General features: G+C 45.8%; 1 protein-coding gene across 2 annotated transcripts in view; it reads right to left on the bottom strand.

The window, feature by feature from the left end:
* Nucleotides 1–9,255: 9,255 nt before the first annotated feature.
* ECE1 (endothelin converting enzyme 1) overlaps nucleotides 9,256–25,981 on the bottom strand; it is a 126,518-nt gene continuing 109,792 nt past the window's right edge. For both annotated transcript variants that reach the window (XM_029579304.1, XM_029579305.1), the window contains exons 14-19: nucleotides 24,871–24,974; nucleotides 22,111–22,221; nucleotides 13,372–13,439; nucleotides 12,584–12,774; nucleotides 11,229–11,324; nucleotides 9,256–9,895 (exon numbers count right to left, since the gene is read on the bottom strand). In XM_029579304.1, the coding sequence (XP_029435164.1) occupies nucleotides 9,719–9,895; nucleotides 11,229–11,324; nucleotides 12,584–12,774; nucleotides 13,372–13,439; nucleotides 22,111–22,221; nucleotides 24,871–24,974 (747 nt within the window). In that variant the 3' untranslated portion in view covers nucleotides 9,256–9,718. The remainder of the gene's footprint in view (nucleotides 9,896–11,228; nucleotides 11,325–12,583; nucleotides 12,775–13,371; nucleotides 13,440–22,110; nucleotides 22,222–24,870; nucleotides 24,975–25,981) is intronic.

Consider the following 25,981-nt stretch of genomic DNA (forward strand, 5'->3'; position numbering starts at 1 on the left):
CATTCTGACTGAAATTTCAGAGAGTGCTGCATGGTGGTTCAAGCGCCTAAAGTTCACTCAGACACCTCTGCCGGTAAAATCCTCTCATGATTATCAGTCCTGCCTTTACACTATTTATGGTTACACCAATGGAAGCTATATACTGCCTGCTGTATGAACTGAATCTACTACCTGCATGATGTTTTCCCCAGTGCCCAGTTAATGGACACACTTATAACTTTGCATACTGCAACTGACATTTATCAGAATTCCACTTTTGATAACTTCTACTTCACCATAAAAAACTCCCAATTATCTATACCTAGTATCTCTGACTGCCCAGCATTGTACTATACCAGCTATCTTCAGCCTGTCATCTTTTCTAGGGTGCTGGGCCCACCTGAGTCACCCATCAATCTCTCTCAATCAAAAGAAGAAAGGACAAATAGATACAGAGTAAAAGCAATGTAGGCTAGGGTGCAAGAGTGTTGGACAATACAATGGCAATACTGGCATGTCTTTTATGTAAACTAGAAATATGGTATATAAAAGATGTATTCTTGTTTCACTATGCCTTATATCCTACCTCCATCTACTATTGACCCAGTTGAGAAAGACCAAAGTTACTTCAATAAGCCTGATATTCATTCACACAGGAAAGTGTAGAAGGATTGTGCCTGGGAAGAATTAGCTGAGGCAATAGATGGGGTTAGGGTAATGATGCCCCAATCATTCAGGTTTCCAAACTATCCAGAATGAAGATGCATGAGAGCAAATTTACAAGTACTTCCATAACATGCAAATTTTCTCACCTGCATCTTCATTGTGGATATCCTGGAAACACAACTGGCTGGGAGGGTCCTAGGACAGGGTTAGGAACTACTGCTTGATGTGGATCATGGGGAGAGTTTTGCCCTTTGATGGAATAAATTAACTGGAACACTTTGTGCTCAATAGTAGAAAAGAATGCCAATGAACTCACCTTTTCCATTCAGCTATTACTTCCTTGTCAGGAATTGTATTACAGAACCAAATGGCCCTTGCTGTCCTACTTGCCAAGACATAGGTGTATGCCCTGTCATCACTACTTCTGGTTGTACCTAGGTGGATCAAAAGAAGGGAAATACAAAGCAGCATCACCCCCGTTAAAAGATTTTAGAAAGCAGGCCCATAAACTAAGCTAAGAGAGAGGGAGTATCAGGGGCTTCTTGGAAATTGGCTTATGCTTTGGAGGATTGGGCAAGTAGATTGTGTATGTTGCTGCATTTGTGGTGTTTGTCATTTTATTTCCTGATCCATTGCTTCTTGTCTCATTGGAGGGAAAGTACCCCCACCCCCATTGACAACTGCCAACCGCATGGCTCTGATTACCCTCCCATCATGAAAGCAAGAAACCCCTGCACCAAGACTGCCGCACAGCCACTCTTGTTCCTGACAGAGTTCATGGGCTTCTGGCATATTATTATTAGTTGCAAATGGCACCATCAAGAGGGATTTAGGGCCTTGGTCAATCTGAATACATCAAAAAGGGAGGAATTGGATCTAGAAGGCATCTATGGTAAAGCTCCCATTTAATTGATACATTGAAACTGACAAGGCCAGAACTATGCAGTTAGAAATAGCTTAAGTTCCTCATTTAGCTATATAATTAAATGCAGAAACTGCTTTAAGGCTGGACATGTGACAATAAGGCTCTGTTACAAGCACATAGGAATAAAGTAAGGAACAGCACTTTAACCAAGTTGTTTACTGCTAAGGAAACAGGATTTTGTAAGTTTTGCAGCACTTGTGATGAATGAATATTAACAAAGTACTGCAAGTCTGCTTTTTAACCAAGGAACAGAATTTAAGTATTTTTTTATAGACCGGGGCATGTTTGGCACATCACCTCAGTTTACATATAACATAACGCAGCTACAGGCTTCACAGAAAACACAGGGATTAACAGCAAACTGCAAACCATGTAATAGCGTGAAATTCACACTGGGGAGGAAGAAAACATGGCAAAGCAGCAGGTTTTACAATAAACAAGGAGAAACAGCAAACAGATTAACTATGCTCAAATAGCATGTATTTCAGGAGGGGGAGGACAAAAAACTGGATTTCTAACCATGAGTCTGTTAGATTGTAGATACTTGGTCCAGTAACAGCTGGGTAATTGACATGCAACACTGTGCTAGTCAATAGAAATGCAGAATATCAAATGTAATAAGTACTGCCCTGTTCTACTCATCTAACTCACCCAATTCTTTACATTTAGCTATCCCACAGGCTGATACAGTAAGGACGCAGTAGAAAAAGTGCGGCAGTGCTGGGCGCCCGCTTGTTTGCTGCGTGCACAGTTCGGATCACGTACCGCTCGATACAGTATTTAAATGGCATGCAAATGCAAGCCGTGTCCAAGAAGTATCTATGAAGTGCAATCCATTTTACTGTAGAGTGCTATACAGTATCCTGGGTGCGCTGGTACCTATCATTTCAAATGACAGGTACCAGGAAAAATAACTTTCAAACCCAGGGGGGTGGAAAATTGTTGTGCTTGATAAAACCTGCGCTCAACAGGATTGGGCAAACTTTCCCTCAGCCACTGCTCACCTGCCCTGGCCGCGTCCATGGGTGCCGGTCTCCGGCGCAGCCCCAGTCCTCTCTCCCCTCCTCCCGGGGGCAGCAGGCGGCAAGAGCGGCTTCAGCAGCCCGGGGCAGATCGGGCGCTCCCCATGCAAGGCGGCTTCCAGCAGCCCTCGCCGGCTATGGTGAATGAGCGCACGCCGTGACCTCGGACGTCCAGCCGGGCACTCAGGTCACGGTGTGTGTTCATGAACCCGCGCCAGTGAGGGCTGTTGGAAGCCGCCTCGCATGGGGAGCACCCAATGCGCCCTGGGCTGCTGAAGCCGCTCTCGCCGCCGGCTGCCCCTGGGAGCAGGGGAGAGAGGACTGGGGCTGCTCCGGAGACCGGCACCCATGGATGCAGCCAGGGCAGGTGAGCAGGGGCAAGGGAAAGTTTGCCCGATCCTGGCTCCTCTAAAGGTCTTGTCCTGGGGGGGGGGGGGGGGTGAGGGGGTTGTTTGCCCGTGAAATTTTGTCTGACTTTACGCTAGACACTAATGCAGGGGTAAGGGTAGGCGGTAAATTAGCAGGTTAAACACGCAGCAAAACTACAGGTTAAAAAGGCGGTAATCGGGGCGCACGTTACTGTATGGGAGGGGATAGCTAATCCGATCGTTTACATCTCATATACATGCTGCGGGCAGAAAGGGTTACCCGTTGATTTAAAGAAGCGGTAAGGATGGGTTAAAAGGGTTAGTGAATCGCAGGTTGGACTTATGCTGCCAAATTGTGGGTACAAAGCGGGTTAGGAGCAGGGTAACCGCGGCCGCACTTTACTGTATCTGCCTGCAACTATTTAAATATTAGTCTTTGCCGTTTCTATTAGCTACTCTTTACACTATAGATATCTAATAGGTCAAGAGATACAGGATGGGGCACATCTGTAGCCAGACTGGAATCAAAGGGTCCAGCTGACACCAGAATCCAAAAAGAAGGAAGGAAGCTCAAGATATGCACCATCAATGCTGATCTGTTCTTCAGTTATTGGTGGACTTGCTGAGGGAGCCATGCACTGCAAGACAAACCACCAAGGAAGAGCAGCTGGTGGCGAGATCAATGAGTGACATTTAACACAGAAAATGCACCACGGGGCAAAATTAAGGTACATGGGCAGGGTTGCATGTAAAAGCTCACTGCTGAAACAGCAGTGTTGGTGCAGATCAGAGCTGAGGTGCATTGGCAGAGTTGTGTGCACATGCTAGCAAGTAGTGCTGCAGGGCAGAATCAAGACACACTGGTAGAGAGTCTCGAGGCTCTCAGTATTGGGATAGCCCAGGCTTGTTGCGGGGTAGGAATCAGGACACTTGTGCCTCAATGGACACTTTATGGGACTTTCAGTACCAATAATAATAAAAAAAAATACACTTAACAATCCCTGGAAAAAAAGTTACATACAAACATTTTAAATGAAGTAGAAACTTTATTTTAAGGAAAATATTACTACACAGGAAAAAAGTATTATAAAAAATATATTTCCCATCCCCCATATAAATACAGAAACAAAACAATCCACAAAAGGGAGTCTGTGTACAACAAAACACTTTTCTGCTGCTGGTACTGCAGTTCAGGGAAATCACTGCCAAGTGTGCCTTTGAAAAATAGAAGTGTGTGTAAAACCTGCAAAGCGAGTGCCCTGCCTGAGAAATGAAGGTGCCTGGTCTGTCTCTTCCTCCCAGCACAGCTGGAAATTCTCCCCACCTCCACCCCATTTCCTTAACTTCCTGAGGTTTCCTGGCTGTGTACATCATGGGAATTATCTGCACATTCCTGCCACATCTGCTAACGCCCCTGGCAGATTAGATGCAGCTGTGCAGGTCACCCAAGCACGCCTTTGGGGTGGTAGAGAGAGGAGTGACAAGAAACGAAAGCCCTAAGTAGAACAAATTACCGAAAAGAAAAAAAAAGTCTAGCCTTTGTGAGCTTGCTGGAGGTGCACATAGCAATAAATCTATAGGGATGGGGGAAAAAAAAAAAATAAGCTACTTAAGAGCTTGAAACACAGAAAAGATTCTCTCCCATTCTATAAATATGGTCAAGAGATTAATTAAGCCCTGAAATGCTTGCTGCACTGTTTGTCTTCTCCACTCTGACACTTTTACAACTCCATGAAGCTGCTCTTGGACCAGACCCATTAGGGTTCAAAGGCACCAGGAATGCAGAAATCAGAAAAGGATTTCTAGCAAACAGGATACGGCGCTATCTTCAGCCAGTACTGCTGCTTGTACTCCTTCAGCAGTGTACATCAGCACAGTTTACAAATGCCCATTTAGTTACTTTTAAACAGAGTAATATGAACACCCATGAAAGTTTCCCTCATGTGCACCCAAACATTCATTTAATGCTTCTGTCACAAAGTGCTTAAGTCTCAGGAGACTCACATGTTCTGTTTCCACTTGCCATAAAAGGGCAGGAACGAGTACTATTAGGCTACTGAATGCACAAGCAAAGGCCAGTAAAGAATGTCCCCGTCTCCTCCCCATAGAAAGTCAGCTTCAGAAGAAAGCTTAGTTCAATGTAAGGCCATAGGAGACCAACGTTCCACACCCCAGCACACAGGATTCCAGCTCAGGTTTCTCTGCCCAGTCTTAAGCAAGTTGTCCAAATCCTAGGAGCTAGGCCTCAGATATGCCACACGAGTTATTCTACGAAACAGAAGTACACATTATCTACCCCCAACCAAACTGGAGCACTCCAAAACTTTCCTGCCACCAGTTCCTCTATTTTTTTTTTACCTATAGCGAGAGCTTTCTTGCTTGTCCACGTAAAATACCAACTTTCCCTACAAAAAAATGAACCAAATTATTTCCCCATGAAGTTTCCAGTGTATTCCACCATATTAAAAAAGTATTTCTTCAGATTCTTAAAAAAAAACACACACGTGTAATCCATTCATAGTTGTGTGTACATAGACATTCATAGAATCTCCATCACAATAAATGGAACAACTTAAAAAATACATTTGTCCATCCCTTTTGTGCATTTTAAGGCCTAGGGGGGCACAGAATGAACTGCTTCAATCCTGGTTTTCCAGTTTTTGTTTCCCAAGCATGCAAACAAAAACTGAATCTGAGACTATCACTAGTTCCTTCTGACCCAGTGGTCACCTTAGAACAAAGGGTTATTCCAGGGCTTTCCAACATGTCCTGCTGACCAGGCTCAGGTTGTCAAAGCTGTTCACAATGAAGAGGAAGAAATATACGTTTCTACATGTTTTGTCTCCCATTTGTGCAGATTTCTCATGATTGTTCATTATGAACAGCCTGAAAATCTGATTTGGTGTGCAGTCCGGACAGGTTTGGGAAGCACATTATTCTTCATTTCTAGTCTAAGGGCTGGTTTAAATATACCTGGTAAATATTCAGTAGATACCTCCACACGTTTGATGTACAACTCCAGCTTAATTTGTTATCCTAAAAAAATAAATAAATCCTAGTGCATTTCCTAGCCCTGTCCTGGATAGTTGAGGATAGCCACAATGAACATGCTTGAGGTTTGCCTATACTGGTTCTCCAATGACATGCATGTTCACTATATATAATCCTGAAAAAAAATGAGAGCAGGCTGGGGTACCTCCAGAACTGGATTGGGAAATACAGCTGTGGCGAATGCCCCACCCTAAGCAGTTCCCATGCATGGATGGACCTTTTCCATTTGCCACCTGTATGAAATGAAAGGGACCATCACTTCAAGGCATTTCACAGGTTTCCTGGCCATGCACTAAAGCCAACCTACAACTTGTGGCCAGAAAATATTCACACTTAATTCAAGTGTCCTTAAGGGGATCCATTCCACGTCCACAGAACCTTGAGGTTCATAAGATGATTGCTTCAGAAGAGATTTTATCAAAGCAGGTTACTGAGCTGTCCATGAAGTTCTTTTGCTGGGTTTGTCAATCAGATGGGAGTCAAAAATGTGTCCTTCTGGGGAAGTAGGCATGCAGACTAAAGCTGTAGTTCACAAATCTGGCCATCAATACTCAATAGTCCTGCTTCTTACAATAACCAGAATACGCAAACTAACCCGGTTATTCAAGCAAAACATACATAGTGTATACACCTAACATTAATTTGTTATGGATATCCTGAAAACCAGACATTGAGGGGGTGCTTAAGAACCAAACTGGGTGTAGACTGCTTCCAAAACAGGGAGCAGATGTGCAAGACCAAGCATCCGGGACTGCAAATAGTTCTGGCTTTCTAGATATCCAGTGCAATTATTTATGAAATCTTTGACCAAGAATCAGGTTAACACACTTTCAAAGTTCTTTTTAACCTGCCTAGCCTGACTAGTTGGCAGACCTCAAGTGCCTGATTTGTACAGCCTTGTTCCAGTGCCGAGATACATAGTTCTGACTCCCATAAGGGGTCATGATTTTTCTGGTGTGGTCATACATCTGCTTGATACATGTGCAAGTGTACAGGGCTGGCAAATAACTCTAGGCCATTGGGAATTCTGAGTTCAGCTGCTCTCCATGTTTTCTGGGATTTCTAGTCTTAAATTTTGCATTTTTTTTTATGAACTGTAGAGAACCTATCCATTCTATGAGTGAGTACTGGTTTCACCCAAACCAAGGAGGAAACAGTAAATGTGAGAGAACCCCCCATGCAGGATCCCAGCATATTAACACACCTGTCACAGTTTTAAGATGAGTTGACTAATAGGGCAGCATGTCTGATAGCTCTTGATCGGGAAAAGACTGGCTCCATTCCTAACCCTGGGTCTCAGCCATAGACTCCGAGCGCCCTTACCCATTTGAACACTGTTTACAGGCGGAGGAAGGCTTCTTCACTTCCCACCTCTGCTTTCCTGGTTCTTCCTAATTATGGAATTTTGCAGAGTGCCTTAGGAGCCAGGACTCAGCTAGTTTTCCTTTTATGTTGACTTTCATGGAGAAAGGACCAAAGGATCAGCATCCTCTAGGAGGGATGATAGTGGAGTTATTCACAAAGAGGAGGAGGAGTCTTCACGGACATACTCTGTGGGCCATTAACATCTCAAGGAGATAACAGAAGGGTAAAACTGGTACCCCCTCAGGTACCACTAGCAGAAAGAAGAACTCCAAGAGGTAAGAGAATTGGGACTTCTGGAAGGCCACTAACATGACTAAACCAATGTACTCTTATCAGTTGTGAGGGATATGGCCCCACCACTTGATTGGACAGGAGAATGATTAAAGTTGGCAATGGGCTACATTCAGAATCTAGGGAGTTGAAGACAAGGGTCACAAATAAATTAGCAATTTTGCATCTTGTTCCAAACCCACGGACGCTATAAGAAAACGTTCCACTTGCACACTTCTTCAGTAAAAGTGGTTGGAAACCACCACCGCTTCCAGCATGCTTTTTGCTGCTGCACAAGTCTGGGAGATCATCAGTGCTGTTTACAAGGACTGTCTCAGTAGGATTTGACCAAGCAGGGCACAGAGCTTAGAAGATTATTCTTCCCTCTGCTCAGGGAAATCCACACAAGAAATTTATCATTTTGGGAGGACTTCTAAATCCAAGACTGGTGTGGTTCCTGGGACTATCTAGAACTAGCAGCCTAGGGGTTACACACCGTTGCCTCACTTAGCTTGGCGTGGATAGGCTACTTTTCTCTAGCTAGCATACAGATTTATGCAGAATGAGCACCAAGCTTTCTAGAACATTTTCACATTTTTGAGGGAAAAAAAGCAAAACAATCTGTGGTAGTGTGCCATCTTAAGGAGCAGATGTTTTCATCTATTCTACAGATCTTGGGTTCTCTTTACACTAGACAGACAGTTGGTGAACAGAGGCCATATCTATTCCTGCAGACCAGGTATGGCTCAGGTTTGTAAAACCTCACAAATCTGCAGCCTGTGTGTCAGGAGACCGTGAGCCACAGTGTTTTATCCTTCAGGGATGGGGGGAGGGGGGGGGCAGAAGAGAAAGCAGGTGACGAATTACATCTGCACGAGGCAGCCGAAAAATCAAGAATGGATCACACATGCAATAACTTCTGTTCAAAGAATCCCTCCAAAAGGTTCACGGGAGGAGGAGGAGAGTACGGAATCATGCATGCTGTTACAATGGAAACACAGCTTTCTAACCTCTTGCTCAATGTACTTTAGTGCTGGTGCTCTAGAAAATGAATTAAGAGTTCTCTACATCTGACCGAGCTCATCAAACCTTCTCTTCTGCCACCCACCTCCCCCCCCCCACCCTCCATACTACTTCTATGCTTTTCTCAAAGCAAAACAGTTGTCCTGAGTCACATGATATTTGTGTAGGGTGAAAGTGAGATTAAGAGCAGCTTTTACCCCCCCTCACAAGTACCAGGAGATAACAGGTTAATTATGTTCTAATTCAGGACCTTTGGTACCAGTGAATTATTGGTTCCCTCCTTGGTGACTTCCCCCACCCCTTAAGCTCATCAAGCAGTATGGCGCTGCCCTTGGATATGTCCAGCAGCGTCTTAGCCAAGACCCGTGCCCACAGCCGAGCTATAGGGAGGGTTCCGGGTTCCCTGAATTGTGTCCAGCCCCTCCCCCCTTTAGAGAGCAGCCGGTGATGCAGCCCCCTAGCAGTGCAGGGGTAGCAGGGGCGTAAGCACAGTCTGTGCTCAGTGAGCCTACTCTCCCCATTAGGCTCAGCAGGAGCTGACTAGCCAGGCAAGCGTCTAGAAGTTCCAAAATCAGAGACAAAAATCTATTCGTAATAGAAAGACTTTCTCCTTTTAATTGCAAGTAAAACCATAGAGTATCACCACAGCTGGAAGTGTCTTAGCAATGCAGACTTCGGTGCCTTAAAAAAAAAAAAAGGTACTGCTTCTGCCATCAAACTTCACGCCAGACAGGACCTAGGGTGGGATTCATCTGGAGGACCTTGCAACAAAAATTTCTAAAAAAAAAATCCAATAGATGCAGATTTGATGATCCCTTAAGTGTCTTTCTCCCATATACACACAGAATATGTACATCTGATACAAACAGCATGAAAATGAATTGAAACGAACACTTATAATCCATGATTTGCTCCTCGGGTTTTGCCCAGTGAAGGCCCCGTGTTGTGCTTCTCTGGGGAATGTTCAGAGTCCTTCTTGAGGTCCTTCCCCCCCCCCCCCCCCAATGGAGGGACATGTGAAAAGGTTGGCAAACAGCCCTTCCCTCCCCTCACCAGACTTCACACTTGTGTTCAGGGTTCATGGGGGAACCAAGGGGGCACTGGAAGTGCTCGGAAAACTCTTGGGAGTTGGAGACCGTGCCGATGACTCTGTAACGGGAGGGGCTGTGTGGGTCTGTGATAAGCCCCTCATGCGCACTCTCCGAGGTGCGGACCGAACACCACACCTGCAAACAAGAAAGTATCAGTGACAATGCGGTAAAGCCCCTTCTGTTACACAGCCACCTCCTTGACAAGTGCTTTCACCCTCATTCCAAGTCTCTTTGTTCTAGGTTCTCCTTGCCACTGAAAAAGGCCACTGTGCACTGATACCTTGGAGGTACTTAAGCATCTCTATCATATCTCCCCCATCTTCCCCCTCTCTCCTCTAGGGTATACATGTTTAGATCTTTAAGTCTATCCCCATAGGCTTTAAATAAAGACCACTGACCATTTCAGTAACTTCCCTCTGGCCCGACTCCATCCTGTTTATATCCTTTTGAAGGTGCAGTCTCCAGAATTGCACAGTATTCCAAGTGAGGTCTCAGCAGGGACCTATACAGGGCCAATATCACCTCCCTTTTTCTGCTGGCCATTCCTCTCCCTATGCAGCCAAGCATAGTTCTAGCTTTTACGGTCTTTATCCACCTATTTGGCCAACTTAAGATCAGATACAATCATCCTCAGATCCCCTCTTTTGTGCTTTGAAGAATTTCACCTCCATTATCTCTCTCCCTTGAGATTTTGCAATTTTTAGCATTAAGTCTTAGCCAGACTCTAGACCATTCCTCGAGCTTCACTAGATCCTTCCTCATGTCTACACCTTCCTGTTGCAGATTTTGGTATCACTGGCTAGAGACAAACCTTTCAACAATCCTTCTGCTGTGTTGCTCACGAAGATGTTGAAAAGATCTGGTCCCAGGACCAATCCCTGAGGCACACCACTAGTAACAACTCCCTTTACCACTATACTTTGTCACCTCCCACTCCGCCAATTTCTAACCCAATCGCTCTATGTTCCATAAACAAGGGCATTCAATTTATTTATGAATCTTCTGTGCAGAATTGTGTCAGAGGCCTTGCTGAAATCCAAATACACTACATCAAGTGCACTCTTGATCAACTCTAGTCACCTAATCAAAAAAAAAATCAGATTTCTCTGACTAGATTTACTTCTAGTAAGTCTTGCTACCTCAGATCTTGCAATCTATTGGATTCCAGAAACTGCACTATCCTCTGTTTTAGCAGCAATTCCATTAATATCCTCACCCCAGAGGTCAGGCTAACTGGCCTGTAGTTCCCAGCTTCCTCCTTACTTCCTCTTATGAATAGGAGCCACATCTGCCCTTCTCCCGTCCTCCTGAACTACCTCGGATTCATATATGCAGCCATCGCATAGACTTCCCTGATATAGCAACAGTGCACCTCTTATACAGATTCTTTGTAGCCATTAATACGCTACCCTTCTCATGCCCCAGCTCCCTCCACACATTTCCATAAAGGTTCTCTGAAAGTCTTTACCTGGGCAAATCCCACAAAAAAGAGCTGATAGTTGGATAGTTCAAGAGTTGGTAAGGCCTCTTCCTCGCCGTTCTTCTTTACCCAGTTTTGATAGGCCTGCAAACAGGAGAGAAAAACTGGCAGCTGTAGCCTGGATTTAACAAGGGAAATGTATGTTTATTTCAATGGCTGCCAAAGTGGAGCTGGGGGGGGGGGGGGGGATTTTCAGTTCAGTTTCCTCCAAAAGAATGAAATAGGGTAACAATCTTAACTCAGACTAGGATCTCATGGGGGAGAACAGGCAAGATTCTGGCCCCTAAAAGAATGTGGGAGGGATCTAGCATTGCCAGCTTTCAACTGTCAAAATTTCCAAACACTTGGAGAAGCTGTTTAATCTCTTTGGGGGTTTAACATTTTATTTACTAAATATGTCTTATACCCCGCCTTCCAGCACTGTCCATCAAAACCATATACAAATCAATATGATCTTATCCATACACATGTAATTTATTGCCACTTTGCCAGAAGAAAACAGAATACAATAGCAAATCAGGACCCATCCAGTCCACTCCCCAGTAAAGCAACAGTTCAGGAAAGCCTGGGACAAGCACAGAGGATCATTAATTGTAATGAAGCAAGGGGAAAGTCAATCACCTCCACTGGGAGGGTTCTTCCACCCTTTCTGTGAGGTAATATTTTGATATCACTCCTGAGTCCCCATCATTGGAGCTTTATCTCATGACCACTAGTTCAAGCTTCTTTACTCCTTTCTAAAAGTTTGCTTTTTACCAGCCCAGAATCAAATTACTGGTTCTGCAAAATATTTTAGGCCTCAGATTAAACCGTGGTCTGAAGTCTAAGTGACACAAAACAAACTTAAGCAACACACTGAATAGAGTAGTTGTCACTACTGTATAATTGCAATAGAGGATTGAATGCTGGAAGGCTAAAATCAGGACAAACATTTAGCCCTCCCCCCTCTTCTCTGTAACAGCACCCCAAAGTCTCTGCAGTCTAAACAGTTGGGAACCCTAAAAAGAGATCAGAGGTGGTCAGTTCTTAATTAAGCAGAACAGAACTCAGCTTTCCATACCAGGGTGGCAGCAGGGGAGGGTCCCAGCTCAGACCCTCACTCAAAAATAATGTTTTTCATGCTTGGCAAAAATCTTGAAGTGAACCTGGTCATGCCAACAAATATGCATCTCAGATATTCACTGTGGATATCCTGGAACCCAGATGAGGGCACTAAGGGGCTGGTGATTGGATGCACATGAACAATGAGCCAAGCACTCTGAGGGCTCAGCTGTCCACTGATCTACAAACCTCACCATGGTATCCCACTATACCTATGTGCCTTCCTGATGCAGGGCTCTTACCCGATAGGCTGCTTTCAGCCCCCCGTTGTCAGCAATGTTCTCCCCGAGCGTCTGTTTGCCGTTCACAGATTCCCCATTGATGGAGTAGTTGTTGTACTGCTCCGTGATGCATGCTGTCTGATTATTGAAGGCCTCCACGGATGAGTTCTTCCACCAAGATCGCAGGTTGCCATCTTTATCATACTCTCGGCCTGCAGGTCACCAACCAACCAAGACAAGAGAAAGGAAGACATTGCAAGCTAGGGTCAAGTAAAAAAAGTCAGTTTTTGGGAGGGATGGAAAAGGAGAAAAAAAAAAAAACTAGGACAAGCCAGCCCTCTGGCTTAGCCCAGGAGCCCTACATTCCAGTCCCATGCCCATCCTAGTACATGCAAAGATCCACCTCTGTTCTGTATGTGGCACATTGCTACAGGGTGACCACTGCTGACAGTAGTGGTGCTGAGGGGCTCGCCCTCCAGTTCTCATCCGACAAACGAAACATTGCTCAAGTGGAGGGAATGTCGTGCAAAAAAAAAATTAATAAAAGCTAAAGAAGAACAGAAAAAATAAACGAGAGAGAGGAAGGATAAGTCTCTGAAGTTTGTCCACACAGGAGTCATTTCCATAGTTACTAGGTTTTTTCCCTACATACTATATTAACAAAAGCTTAGTTCACATCCTACTTGGACCATCCTCTACATGACTGCTGCAGGGGGATTCCATGTGGTATTCCTAATTGTGAGGGGACAGGGTGACCCATGAAGAAAGGGAAACCCTGGGAAGCTCCCTGAATCTTGGGAAGGCTTTACCTTGATCATCGAAGGCATGTGTCAGCTCATGTCCCATCACAACACCAATTCCGCCAAAATTTAGCGCCCTGTGCAAGAAGACAGTGAAGATGTTAGCATCCTGACAGTGCAGATACTACCTGAACACTCTTCAGTACTGCACAACCTACTGAAAAGTTTACCCGACACTGGCATACTGGTCCACACTGCAGCATTTTGTATGGTTGTAGCCAAGCAAATCAGTTTTCGTTTTCAGTCCAAAGCACTTTGTTTGAAAAAGGAAGATCATGCAAGGCTTTAAGAACATAAGATATGCTATACTGGGTCAGACCCAAGGGTCCATCAAGTCCTGCATCCTGTGTCCAACAGTGGCCAATCCAAGTCACAAGTACCTGGCAAGTACCCAGACATTAAATGAATACATCCTAAGCTACTAATTTTTATTTATTGACTGCTCTAGGAACAATTTCTTCAATTTTTTCTTCAGTAAACGTTTTGTTATGAACCCATCTGGTGTTGACTGTTTTGTTGGGTAGACTGATGTGTCCCCAGTTCAGAGAACCCCATGCTCCCCCCATCCTGTATGAGGGATTCAGTGCTCCCTGCTCGGTGGGGGTTACCTATGTATTGAACAAGATGGGCAAGCCTTGCAATACACCCCATTTCAGAGGTCAAGGTTTACAGATTGTGCATTCCAGTTTATTTCTTGGGTTCTGCTGGTAAGGAAAGATTCATATTAGCTTGCTGTTTTTCCTTGGATAGCTATATTTGTCAGTCTAGTCCATATGAATTTGGTGATTGACTGTCCCATGTGGTGGTGGGGGGGGGGAGCGAGGAGGATCAGGGACCAGACCCACCATTAATTGTGTTATCTAGTAGGGATAATAGAAAGTTTCTATACTGTATGAAAACTCAATTGGGCCAAGTTCAGTCTTATCTGGCAATCTGGAAGAGACAACTACAAGACAATGAGCTAAGTTTGGCCAATGTAGGGGAGTGGGGGTTGATATTGGGTGATAGGTACAATTTGATGCATCCAGCAAATTTAAGTACAGACTTGTCATGGATTGATTTATCAAGTCTAGGTAGCATCTTTGCTGTAGGAAGGCTTTTTACAGTTTTTGCTAGGTAGGATAGAACTGGTTTTGGTGAGTCCTTAATGGCATGCATTTCCTAATTGGTCAGCAAGTTTGTCATCAAGGTGTAGACTTTATGTATGTCATTTGTCTCTTGTGCTGTGGAATTGTTTCCATTTTCTTATTTACTAGTGTTTTCTTTCATGGCCTCTTTCTAGTTCGTGGACACTTCTGGGGGGGCTCTGAATTGTCACTGCTTTCTATAAGACAGATTTGCAGGCTTTTATTGCGGTCAATTTATCTTCGGTATCTTGGATGAACCTCAGTATTTAGTCTTTTGGATATCATCTACAGCATGATAGAACTGAGTTTCACAGTCTAGGGTCTTTCCAATTCATTGTTTAGGCAGCCATTAATGTGGAAAGGCTCTTTAAAATTGTAAGTTATTTGTTTTCCAGAAATAAAATAAATTGTTTCCCACAAAAGCATCCCTCTAGAGATGGAGAGTAATTCTGTATTAACTAGATCTAGTAGTTGAACAGCTGAATACCTGCAATGGAGAAATTACTTGATAATTTAGTTTTCCTTAGTGTAGACAGATGGACTCGGGACCAATGGGTATAGTGTGCTCCTGATAGCAGATGGAGACAGATCAGATTTCAATCTGACGTCAGCCCTAGTACATATACCCCTGCAGGAAGCCCCTGCTCTTCAGTATTCTCTTCAAAAAGCAATTGTGGATATATATGTGACTGAACAACTTGAATAACTTGGTTAACTTGATTAACTGGAACTGGCTGATGTGTATATAGCTGGAGACCACCAGTGCACTCAATCGAGAAATGCTGACACCTGGTAGGTATGGGTGTCCTAGTTAGATGGAAGCTTGGCTTACCCGTATTTGTCTGTCTTTCTCTTGAGGAATTGTCACCTGAGGTTTCCGTGATTGTCGGCAGCCATGGGCAGGATGTTGAGTCCATCTGACTACACTAAGGAAAACGAAATTATCAGTTAAGTAATTTCTCAATTTCCTAGCGTATAGCAGATGGACTCACGACCAATGGGATGTACAAAAGCTACTCCCAAACCGGGTGGGAGGCTGCCCGTGACCCACTTAGTACTGCACTTGTGAATGCTGTGTCCTCCCGAGCCTGAACATCCAAGCGGTAGAACCTAGAGACAGTATGAATGGAGGACCATGTCACCATCCGACAGATCTCAGCAGGTGACAGCATCTTGGTTTCCACCCAGGAAACTTCCTGGGCTCTAATGGAATGGGCCTTGACTTGTAGAGGTGGAGGCTTGCCCGACTCTACGTAAGCTGCCTTGACAACTTGATCCAGCGGGCTATGGTTGCCCGCGAGGCCGCTTCCCCTTGTTTCTTCCCGCTGTGAAGGACGAAGAGGTGGTCTGTCTTTTGTACGAATTCAGACCTTTCCAGATATCGGAGTAGGAGTCTGCTGACGTTAAGATGGCGAAGGCGGCGAGATTCTTCCGAGTCCTTATGCTCGTCTGGCAATGGCAGCAAGATTGTTTGGTTTAGATGGAAGTGAGAAACCACTTTTGGGAGGAAGGAGGGGACCATGTGTAGCTGTATGGATCCTAGTGTGAACCTGAGGAAGGGTTCGACAGGACAGTGCTTGAAGCTCAGAGATGTGACTGGCTGAACAGACTGCCACTAGGAATGCAGTCTTCAGTGTTAGTAGCCGGAGGGACAGACCACGGCTCCTGCTAGGAAGTCTAGGACTAGATTGAGATTCCATAAAGGTACCAGCCACTTCAGGGGTGGTTGGATCTGTTTGACCCCTTTCAGGAAGCTGGAGATGACCAGGTGAGAGGCTAGGCTGCCGCCCCCCACCTTGGCTCAGTAGCAGGCCAATGCGGCCTCCTGCACCTTGCTGGAGTTGAGGGACAACCCCTTCTGTAAGCTGTTCTACAGGAATTCCAGAATCATGGGAATTTTGACTGCCCACAGGAGGATGTCGTGGTCTTCACACCAGGCTTCGAATATTCTCCATATTCGTATGTAGGTTAGATGTGGAAAACTTGCATGCTCGGAGCAGAGTGTCAATCACCCCCGAGAATCCGCTGTTCTTCAGGTGTGTCCTCTCAATGGCCAGACCGAAGGGAGAACAGAGTTGGGTCTCTGAAGGATTGGGCCTTGATGGAGCAGATCCCTGTCAGTAGTCTTTGCATGTCTGCGTACCATGGCCTTCTTGGTCAGTCTGGGGCCACTAGAAGTACTGGTCCCCTGTGGTGTTCTATCTTGCAGATGATTCCACCCAGTAGCAGCCATGGTGGGAAAGCGTATAGTAGTATTTCCTGTGGCCAGGTCTGGATGAGAGCATTGATCCCTTGGGATTGCGGTTCCCATCTGAGACTGAAGTTGGGAACTTGGGCGGTTTACTATTAACTGGAAGGCTGTTTTGACAGCCTCCATTCCCCTGGGTCTAGACTTTCCCTGCTGAGGTAATCCGCAGTGATGTTGTCTTTTCCTGCGATGTGGGTGGCTGAGATCTCTTGTAGGTTTGATTCTGCCCACGCCATTAGGGGTTCTATATCCAGGGATACCTGTTTGCTTCTGGTTCTTCCCTGCTGGTTGTTGTAGGCCACTGTTGTGGCGTTGTCCGACATGACTGACCGATTCGCCCCGGAGTCTGTGACTGAACCGTAGGCAGGCTAGCCTGACTGCCTGTGCCTCGTCAGTTGATGTTCCATCCCGACTCTTCCTCATCTCATTGCCCCTGAGCGGTCAAGTTCCTGGCAGTGGGCTCCCCACCCTTGTAGACTCACATCTGTGGTGAGCAGGATCCAGGTCAGTGGGGATAGCCTTACTCCCTTGCTTAGATGGTCTTCCTGTAGCCACTGTAGCTGGGTTCGAACTTCCTCCGGGAGCTGAAAGCAGAGTAATTCTGGGACATCAGATTCCATCGTGACAGTGGGGGGGGGGTGTCACATGTGAGCTCTTGCCCATGGGATCACTTCCAGTGTGGATGTCATGAGACAGAGGACTTTGAGGTAGTCCCACACCTTGGGGCGAAGAATGCTTAACAGGTTTTGCAATTGGTTCATCAGTTTTGTTCTCCTTGTAGGAGTCAGAATGGCCTTGTCTTGTCTGGTGTCAAACCGGACTCCCAGGCATTCCAGAGATTGGGAGGGCTGCAGACAGCTCTTGTTTGTGTTGACCACCCACCTGAGGTTCTCCAGTCGAGTTTTGACTCTGGTGGTCGCCTGATGGACTTTCCTCTGGGGATTTTGCCCTGATCAGCCAATCGTCCAGATATGGGTGTATGAGGATTCCTTCTTTCCTCAGTGTTGCTGCCACTACAACCATGATTTTGGTGAATGCTCGGAGGTGCTGTGGCTAGCCCGAAGGGTAGTGCCCAGTCCAGGATCGTGAAGTGTAAAAAACGCTGATGCTTGTGATGGATCAGGATGTGCAGGTAGGCTTCTGCCAGATCCAGGGATGTGAGATTCTACCGGCTGTATTGCCCTTATGACCAAGCGTAGGGTTTCCATGCAAAAGCGAGGTGACTAAGTGGTGGTTGATGGACTTGAGGTCCAGGATGGGCCAGAACGTACCCTCTTTCTTGGGAAAGAAAAGAGATGGAATAGTGCTTCATATTTTCTTGTTGCGTAAGCACTGGCGTTATGGCCTTTAAGTCTAGCAATTTGGCCAGTGTAGATTCCACTGCTGTCCTCTTGAAAGTGTCGTGGCAGGGAGATTTCACAAATTTGTCTGGAGGGATGTTGTGGAAGTCCAGATAATATCCCTCTCGAATGATGTTTAGGACCCACTTGTCCGAAGTTAGCCACCCATCTTTGGTAGAATAGGGCAAGCCTGCCCCCTATGGGTTCTTCCTGTGGATGGGTCGGCTGATTCTCACTGCAGGGTGCAGCTGGGGCCTGGACCAGTGCCGGCTCCCCTTTTGTGTGTTCCAAAAAGACTGGCCCCTGCCTGCTGGGCGAAATACTTGATATGTACTTCTGTATGGTTTGAAGCACTGTGATCCCCTGCCCGGTGGGAGGGGCACTGGCTTCTCTTGTTCCTGTCCTCCAGCCTCCGCGGTACTGGGGATTCACCCGATTTGTCGGCTAACTTCTCCAGTTTGCTTCCAAACAGGACGTTTCCCTTAAAGGGTATTCTCGTGAGTCTCATCTTGGATGTCCCATCGGCTGACCAGCTTGAGCCAGAGCCACCTTCTGGCTGCCACAACGGATGAGACGCCTCTGGCCGTGGTGTGCACCAGGTCGGAGGTTGCATCCATGAAGAATGATACTGCTGGTTCTAGTGCTTCGATGGGTGTGGTGGCGTTCCTGGTCTTTGATAAGCAGGTGCGTGTCACCACGGCACAGCAGGCTGCGATCTGTAGTAACATAGCTGAAACGAATGACTGTTTAAGGATGGATTTAAGATGTCTATCCTGGGCATCCTTGAGTGCTGCTCCTCCCTCAACTAGGATGGTAGTGCGCTTTGAGACCATGGCATCTACTTTGGGGAATGCTAGGAGGTCTTTGGTGGTGGAGTCCAGAGGGTATAGGGCTGTGAGGGTCCATCCCCCATGTATGTGGCCTCCAGAGCCTCCCATTCTAGGTCAATCAGCTGTTGCACAGCCTGCAGCAAAGGGAAATGGTGGGAGGCCTGACAGTCCCTCGAGGAGGGGATTAGTCTTCAGTTCCCCTGCGGCACTCGTGCCTGGGATAGCAAGCCCTTTAGGCTGTGAGCCACGAGGTCTGATAGTTCGTCTTTAGTGAAGAAACGCCTCATGGTTCAGTAAGGTTCCGTTCCTGGAGTATTTCCCCTTCCTCCAGGGAGTCTTTATCCTCGTCCGAGGTGTCAGAGTCCCCAAAGTTGGGGCTTTGAGGCAGGAGGGTCAGGCTGTGGCATCGGGGGCGCTGGTTGCATGTGGACAAAAGGTATGAAGGCCTTTTAAGAAGAATTCTACCCAGGAGAAAGATGCTGGGTCTAGATTGAGAGGCGCCGCGTCCCCAGGGAGCTCCGTTTGAGAGAGGCCTCTGCCGGGGGGTAGCCAGATCCGGTGTACTGTCGGTGGATCTGGATTCCAGTGCCATCTGGAGAGGACTCTGGCCTGGTTCACCCAGAGCCTCCTTGCACTGTAGACACAGGGCCGTGGCTTCCTCGCGCTGTGCAGCTCTGATGTGGCATGCTGGGCAAAGGCCCTGAGCCTTGAGCTTCTTGTCTGGTGGTGCCATGGTTTGTGCACGTAGGATTGCAGTGCGTTCAAGCGTACGCCAGGAGGCTGAGTTATGTGCTCCGGGTGCGCCGAAGTTGTGCGTGTAGGTCGGATACTCGCTCAAAAAGATCTGCGCTCTGCTGTGTGCACGGGGTTTACTTATGCGCCCGGTACAGTTGAGCATGTGACTGTGCGCCAAGCGCCCTTGTGTGCATGCCAGTGTGTGCACAAGTGATTTTGTGCGCAAGGATCGAGTCGACGGACAGGGCAGCGATCGAATGAACGTGGAGACTGACCAATATGGCGACCACCTCGGAGGACCCTCGTATCGGACCGGGTCTAGCCCTGATATGGCTGATCAACCCAGTAGTACTGATGCCGGCTGACTATATGCTGGAAGAATCCGGCAATTATATTAATATATACCTCTCAACCAGACCTCATACACTTTAACCAGAGCTATAAATCATACTGCTCTTGGTAGATACCACATATCTTGGAAAACTTGGACCACATTGGGTTAACGTATGATTGTGCATAACGTCATGACGTATGATGACTGTCGGAACCTGGACTGCTCCGATTGGTTGGGGTAGTATTCTTGAGTCGGTTTAAAAGGCTGCCGGATTTACAGGACAAGATGGAGGACCAGCTGATTTGTAGGCTGTGGAAGTCGGGAGATATAAGTCGTATATTTAATGTATGGATAAACAGCAAGTATATTTTATATTGAAGTTTAAATATGCTATTTCTAATACAGCGTTTGTATTCGCAGACAACTCAATAGAGCCCCTGAAGAAGCAAAAAAAGAAACGCGAGCCGTGTCGGGCGTAGTTGTTTCTATCACTCCGGTGTTCCGGTTTAAAGTTTAAGACATTCAGCTGCAAAAGTTATTCAAGATAAGTACTTCTTATATAACAACAAGTCACATTTAAGATAAGTACTGTCCACAGTAGGTTATATTTCCTCTATAAATAATTCATTATAAAAAAAGAAAAGAAAAAAATGAAGAATGCAATGTAATTGAGCTTCACAACCAATGATTAAAACCACAACGCACACAAAGTTTTCCAAGATATGTGGTATCTACCAAGAGCAGTATGATTTATAGCTCTGGTTAAAGTGTATGAGGTCTGGTTGAGAGGTATATATTAATATAATTGCCGGATTCTTCCAACATATTACCAGTGTTTATTGCGAGTTTGAATGAATGATACACATGGTTGGAGCAGTTGTTTTGAATATCTAGGGCTGACTATATGCGGCTATTCGAGCTTTGGGGACCTGAGACTTAAGAGGTTTTCTACCTTACCTTGTCTCAACATTTCCTGGTCATTTCCTGCCTCACCTGATGTTGGGGGCTAGGTCCCCGCCGAGGGTCGGCCACTGGACAGAGGCTTACCTCCGAGAGATTGTGGAAATCACCTTGGGAATTCTCAACTGGGGGAGGGACCCAATGGGTGTCACTGCAGGAGAGCGGGGCTTGTCTGTAGAGATAAGATTTCTTGTTTTGGTTTTCTTAGCTAAATTACTCTAACTGTGCTAGCGTGCAGAGAGTCCTGAACTGCTATGGAGATGGAAAAATACTGAAGAGCATGGCATCTCACAGGGGTATATGAGGAGGAGGAATAGCCTAGTGGTTAGAACACTGGGCTACGAACCAGTAGACCAGGGTTCAAGTCCTGCTGTTGCTCCTTGTGACCTTGGGCAAGTCACTTTACCCTCCATTGCCTCAGGTACAAACTTAGATTGTAAGCCCTGTGGGGATACCTGAATATAAACAGATGTGATATTTCATCTTGAATAAGAACATAAGAAATTGCCATGCTGGGTCAGACCAAGGGTCCATCAAGCCCAGCATCCTGTTTCCAACAGAGGCCAAAACCAGGCCACAAGAACCTGGCAATTACCCAAGTACTAAGAAGATCCCATGCTACTGATGCAATTAATAGCAGTGGCTATTCCCCAAGTAAGTTTGATTAATAGCTGTTAATGGACTTCTCCAAGAACTTATCCAAACCTTTTTTGAACCCAGCTACACTAACTGCACCAACCACATCCTCTGGCAACAAATTCCAGAGCTTTATTGTGCGTTGAGTGAAAATGAATTTTCTCCCATTAGTCTTAAATGTGCTACTTGCTAACTTCATGGAATGCCTCCTAGTCCTTCTATTATTCAAAAGTGTAAATAACCAATTCACATCTACTCGTTCAAGACCTCTCATGAGCTTAAAGACCTCTATCATATCCCCCCTCAGCAGTCTATAAAAAAATAAATAGATGTACTAGGGCTAACATCAGATTGAAATCTGATCCATCTCCAACTATTAGGAGTACACTATACCCACTGGTCCTGAGTCCATCTGCTACACGCTAGAAACTAAATTTAAAAGAATGTGACATGTGCAGGTGAGAAAGTGGATGAAACACTGCTTTGTATGGGAAAGCCCGGGGCGAGGAGATGGTGGGTGCTAGGGGCAGGGTCTTACTTGAGCGAGGTGCTGGTGTAGAAAGGAGCCTGAAGAATTCCTGCTGGGAACACGATCTCGTTCTTGGTTGGGGAGTAATAGGCATTCACAGTGGGAGGGGTCATGCTCCACCTGTGGGGGAAGGAGAGCAGGTATCAGCATTCCAGAGAGCTCTACCAAACCCAGCAACCCAAGCGGAGCAGTGAGACACTGCGCCTCCCATCCACCAAGAGAAACAACTCCAAGATTGCAGAATGCACGTTTCCCATACTTCTCTACCTGAATGCATGCATCACTAGCTGGCTCCACTTTTTCCTCATCAGACCAAACTAGTCTGGTTTTATCCCACTGCATGCATGGATCTGCAGTTCTGATTTCCTTCACAGAAGATCTACAAGTCCATGCATCCAATATGTTAAGACACCAGGACTAAATTAGCCTGTCAGTAAAATAAAAAACCCAAGAACATAGTGACCCTACCATATGTATTCCCTTAAGCAGTGCAAATGCAGTTATAGCTTCCACAACTTTGTTTCCCTCCCAGTTGCTCCTCCTTCCCATCATTTTGGCTGCCCCTGATTTGAAATTTTTATTTTCTGATGTTCCCTAAGCAGAGTTATCAGAATGCAGGCTTAGACCTAAAACCAGCAGCCAAATAGGACCTGGAAGTGGGGAAGTTACAGCCTCTCTGGTACATCCAAGGAAAGGGAAAAAAAAAAAGAATTGCCAAAAATAGATTCAGCACCACACATTAAAGCTGAAGTTCTTTCAGTGCTCAAAGTGTAATCTTTCTGCTTGTGGCAGACAACCCGCCCCCACACACACACACATTTGTTGTAATGCAATATGTGGTGCTCCTGCTGTACATTAGGGGGCACTGTGACCCTAAGAAACCACTAAGATGAGAACGCTCAAAATCTTACACTGGCAGGAAGGCGTCAAAGATTACTGCAAGGAAAGTGTCAGGCTGGTGGTCGGACTTGGGTTTAAAGTTTATCCATTGTTTATTGGGCAGTGTAGTCTGCAGCTCTCTGCTTCATGCTTCCCCTTAGTTTATGGTTTAGTAGCTACTAGTCAGACACCAAAAGTTACTTTTGGAATGTGGAATCAATTTATAAAAGTTAATCCAAATCCACCTCTTCACAAGATGTTTTATAAAAGGGCAGTTTTACTAGACACCTACATGTGAGGGTCCTGTGATAAGGTTACCAGACCTCTCTGATTTGGGATCTATGTTCTCAGCAACCTACTGTCCCTGATTAGACTGGGAGAAGCAGGCAGGATCTTCCCCTCCACAGCAATCCTTCCTCATTTTGTTCCCTGGACTTCCCACCCACTACCCGGCAGAAGTGCTGCTTAATACAGCACCTGCCTCCTTGGAGAAAGCGTGCGGTTTTAACTGTGTGGATCCCTGCAGATCTCAATCAGGAGAGAGTTAGCCTGGTGCTTAGAGGAGCGTGCCGAGACCCAGGGTTCAAATCTCACAGATACTCCTTGTGACCTTGGACAAATCACTTTCCTTGGCTTCAGGTACTAAAAACACTTTAAAGATTGTTAAGCCACCCAGGGCAGGGAAACCCTACTGTACCAGATGTATAACTCTCTCCCTGAGCTCAGGCATGTCATTTTATCCTCCTCCTGCAAGACTGGGCTGTGCAGCAGAGGCCCTCAAAGTGCTGCGTCTCTTGCCAGTTTGGGGTGTGAAGACCAAGGAGATAGAGGAAGACAATGAGGATTGGAACATGGGAGTACGGGGAAAGGAAAGCAGACAGGAAGAAGAGGAGCTGGTGGTCTGAGCAGAAAGAATATTTACTATTGAAGGAAAGAAATTAAACACCAGAAACAAAAAAAGAAGAAAAAGATGGGAAGTAAAAGTGATTCCTACCCAGAGACAGTCTGTAAGCTATTTTTTTGTGCTATACAGAACCTGGATTAACCAGTATAAAATATCTTGGGGCTCAGTTTAAAGTCTCAGTTGCTGGATGAGTTTCCCCATACAGAGCTTACATTTTGGAAACAGCTGATGTCCGAACAATGGGTTTTCTATGCAGGATATACCCATACCGGAGACTTCACAATTGGGTCCATAGTATTACAGCAAACATATGTAATTTTAAAAGTCAGTAAAGCTGCATGTTTTGAAAATGGATTACTACTGACCCCACAGGAACAAGAGCCCCTGATTTGCTCACCAAAAATCTGGTCTCCAAAAGCACAGGTCCCCCAACACTCATCTGGGGGTGGAATAAAGATACCCAACCCCAAAAGGATTCAGTTTTTCATTTAAAAAAGCAGCCATCCCATGAAGGCTCATGAAGAGAAAGGCTGCTAAATTGTGAATTCTAAAATTCACACACAAAAAATGGGGGGAAAAGATTAAGTCCGAGTTTACAGTGAAAATTTAGGATAAAGAGTGGCGTTGACAAGTGTGCAATAGTGGAAACAGTTTTTGCACATCTTTAGCTACGAGACAAGGAGTTTTATATAAAAAAATCACCACAAAATCCCAAATGTTCAGCTTTGAGTGAGCAAAACCCCTTTCTTTCCCCATCAGTTAAAATGAGAGGACGCCACAACACAATGGAAAGAAGGCAGTGTCCAGTTCCCCTCCCCCATTTAAAAGCCTCACTAGTTTCTTTCCCTGTCTCTAAGTCACTGCATGCGACCACGAGCAGATCGGTCCCTCAGTCACTGCAATCAGAGGCCACGACCATTTGCGACAGGAACAGAGTGCGCTGCCCCCCTCCCCCCGCATTTGAGAGAAACGACCACAGGACTCACTGATCTCGGCTGGGCACCTTCCGCAGTTGCTCTGCCATCACTTTGGCTGAGAAGTTATAGAACTGCATGACGTTATCGAAGTACAGCGCCGGCAAAACTTCATACTGCAAAGAAACCCAACAACGCATCAGCCCACCCTTGGCAAGTCAGAGCTTTGCTGCTCAGGATACTAGCCTGGTGCATCCCACCCCTCACTCAGATCAAATAAAAAGCCTCACCGAAGACCCATCTCCTGAGAACCAGCTTCACTCCTACATTATCCCCAATAAGTTATTTTAGAATGGATGCGTTGACAACGGCCCATTCTGAAGTCTTATACTAAAGAGTAGTGTAGACGTGCAGCTGGAATCCATTAAAAAAAACAAAAGGTCATGGGCAGGCTGCTCCAATCCCTCATTCCCGCAGCAGGGGCACCAGCTAGCTCTGCTTCCTCCCCCCCATCAGGGAACCACTGCAGGATTAACATGTGAATTAGTGCGCTAATTCTAGTTTGGATACCTTTTATTAGAATCTTTGGCCGATATGCTGCCTGAAGATTCCCACACTATGTTTAAAGACTCATTTGCTGAATTTGCTTGCACTCTGTTCGAGATACTGCAGTGCTTTATCTACGATTGTGCACGAGAATAGATGGACGTTTGACAGAATAAGCTTTGGTGATCTGATGGAAACCTTTGCAGTCTATTCCGCTTGTGACTCCATCATTGGATTTCCCTGTGCTGTTTAATTTATGAAATTCGTCTTTTTGTGGTTCACACTTAGCACAGATGCAAAATCCAGAATTCCATCTGCACGTGTTTAAGTTCAGCCTAATCATTACATGCGGAATTTGCTCTCCTGATCTCTTTCCAGCCTAACAGTGGCGTGAATGCATTTTGGAGCCATGTAAAAGCAGTCTGACCTGGGCTCCCCTGCACTCAGCCCAGCCGTCCCCCCCATGCACTATTTCAGCCAGAAAACTGGACCACAGGAGACACATTCAGATGTTTAGGCAATAGCTCTGTGACTGGCATCCGAGTGGCCATTTCGGTACATTTATTAAGCATTTCCTAGTGCTGAAGGCATTCTAGACATCTGTATGTTCTTAAAACGTATTTTCTAAGTGACAGAA

The sequence above is a fragment of the Rhinatrema bivittatum genome, chromosome 15 (assembly GCF_901001135.1).
Source record: "Rhinatrema bivittatum chromosome 15, aRhiBiv1.1, whole genome shotgun sequence".
In the NCBI taxonomy this organism is placed as follows: domain Eukaryota; kingdom Metazoa; phylum Chordata; class Amphibia; order Gymnophiona; family Rhinatrematidae; genus Rhinatrema; species Rhinatrema bivittatum.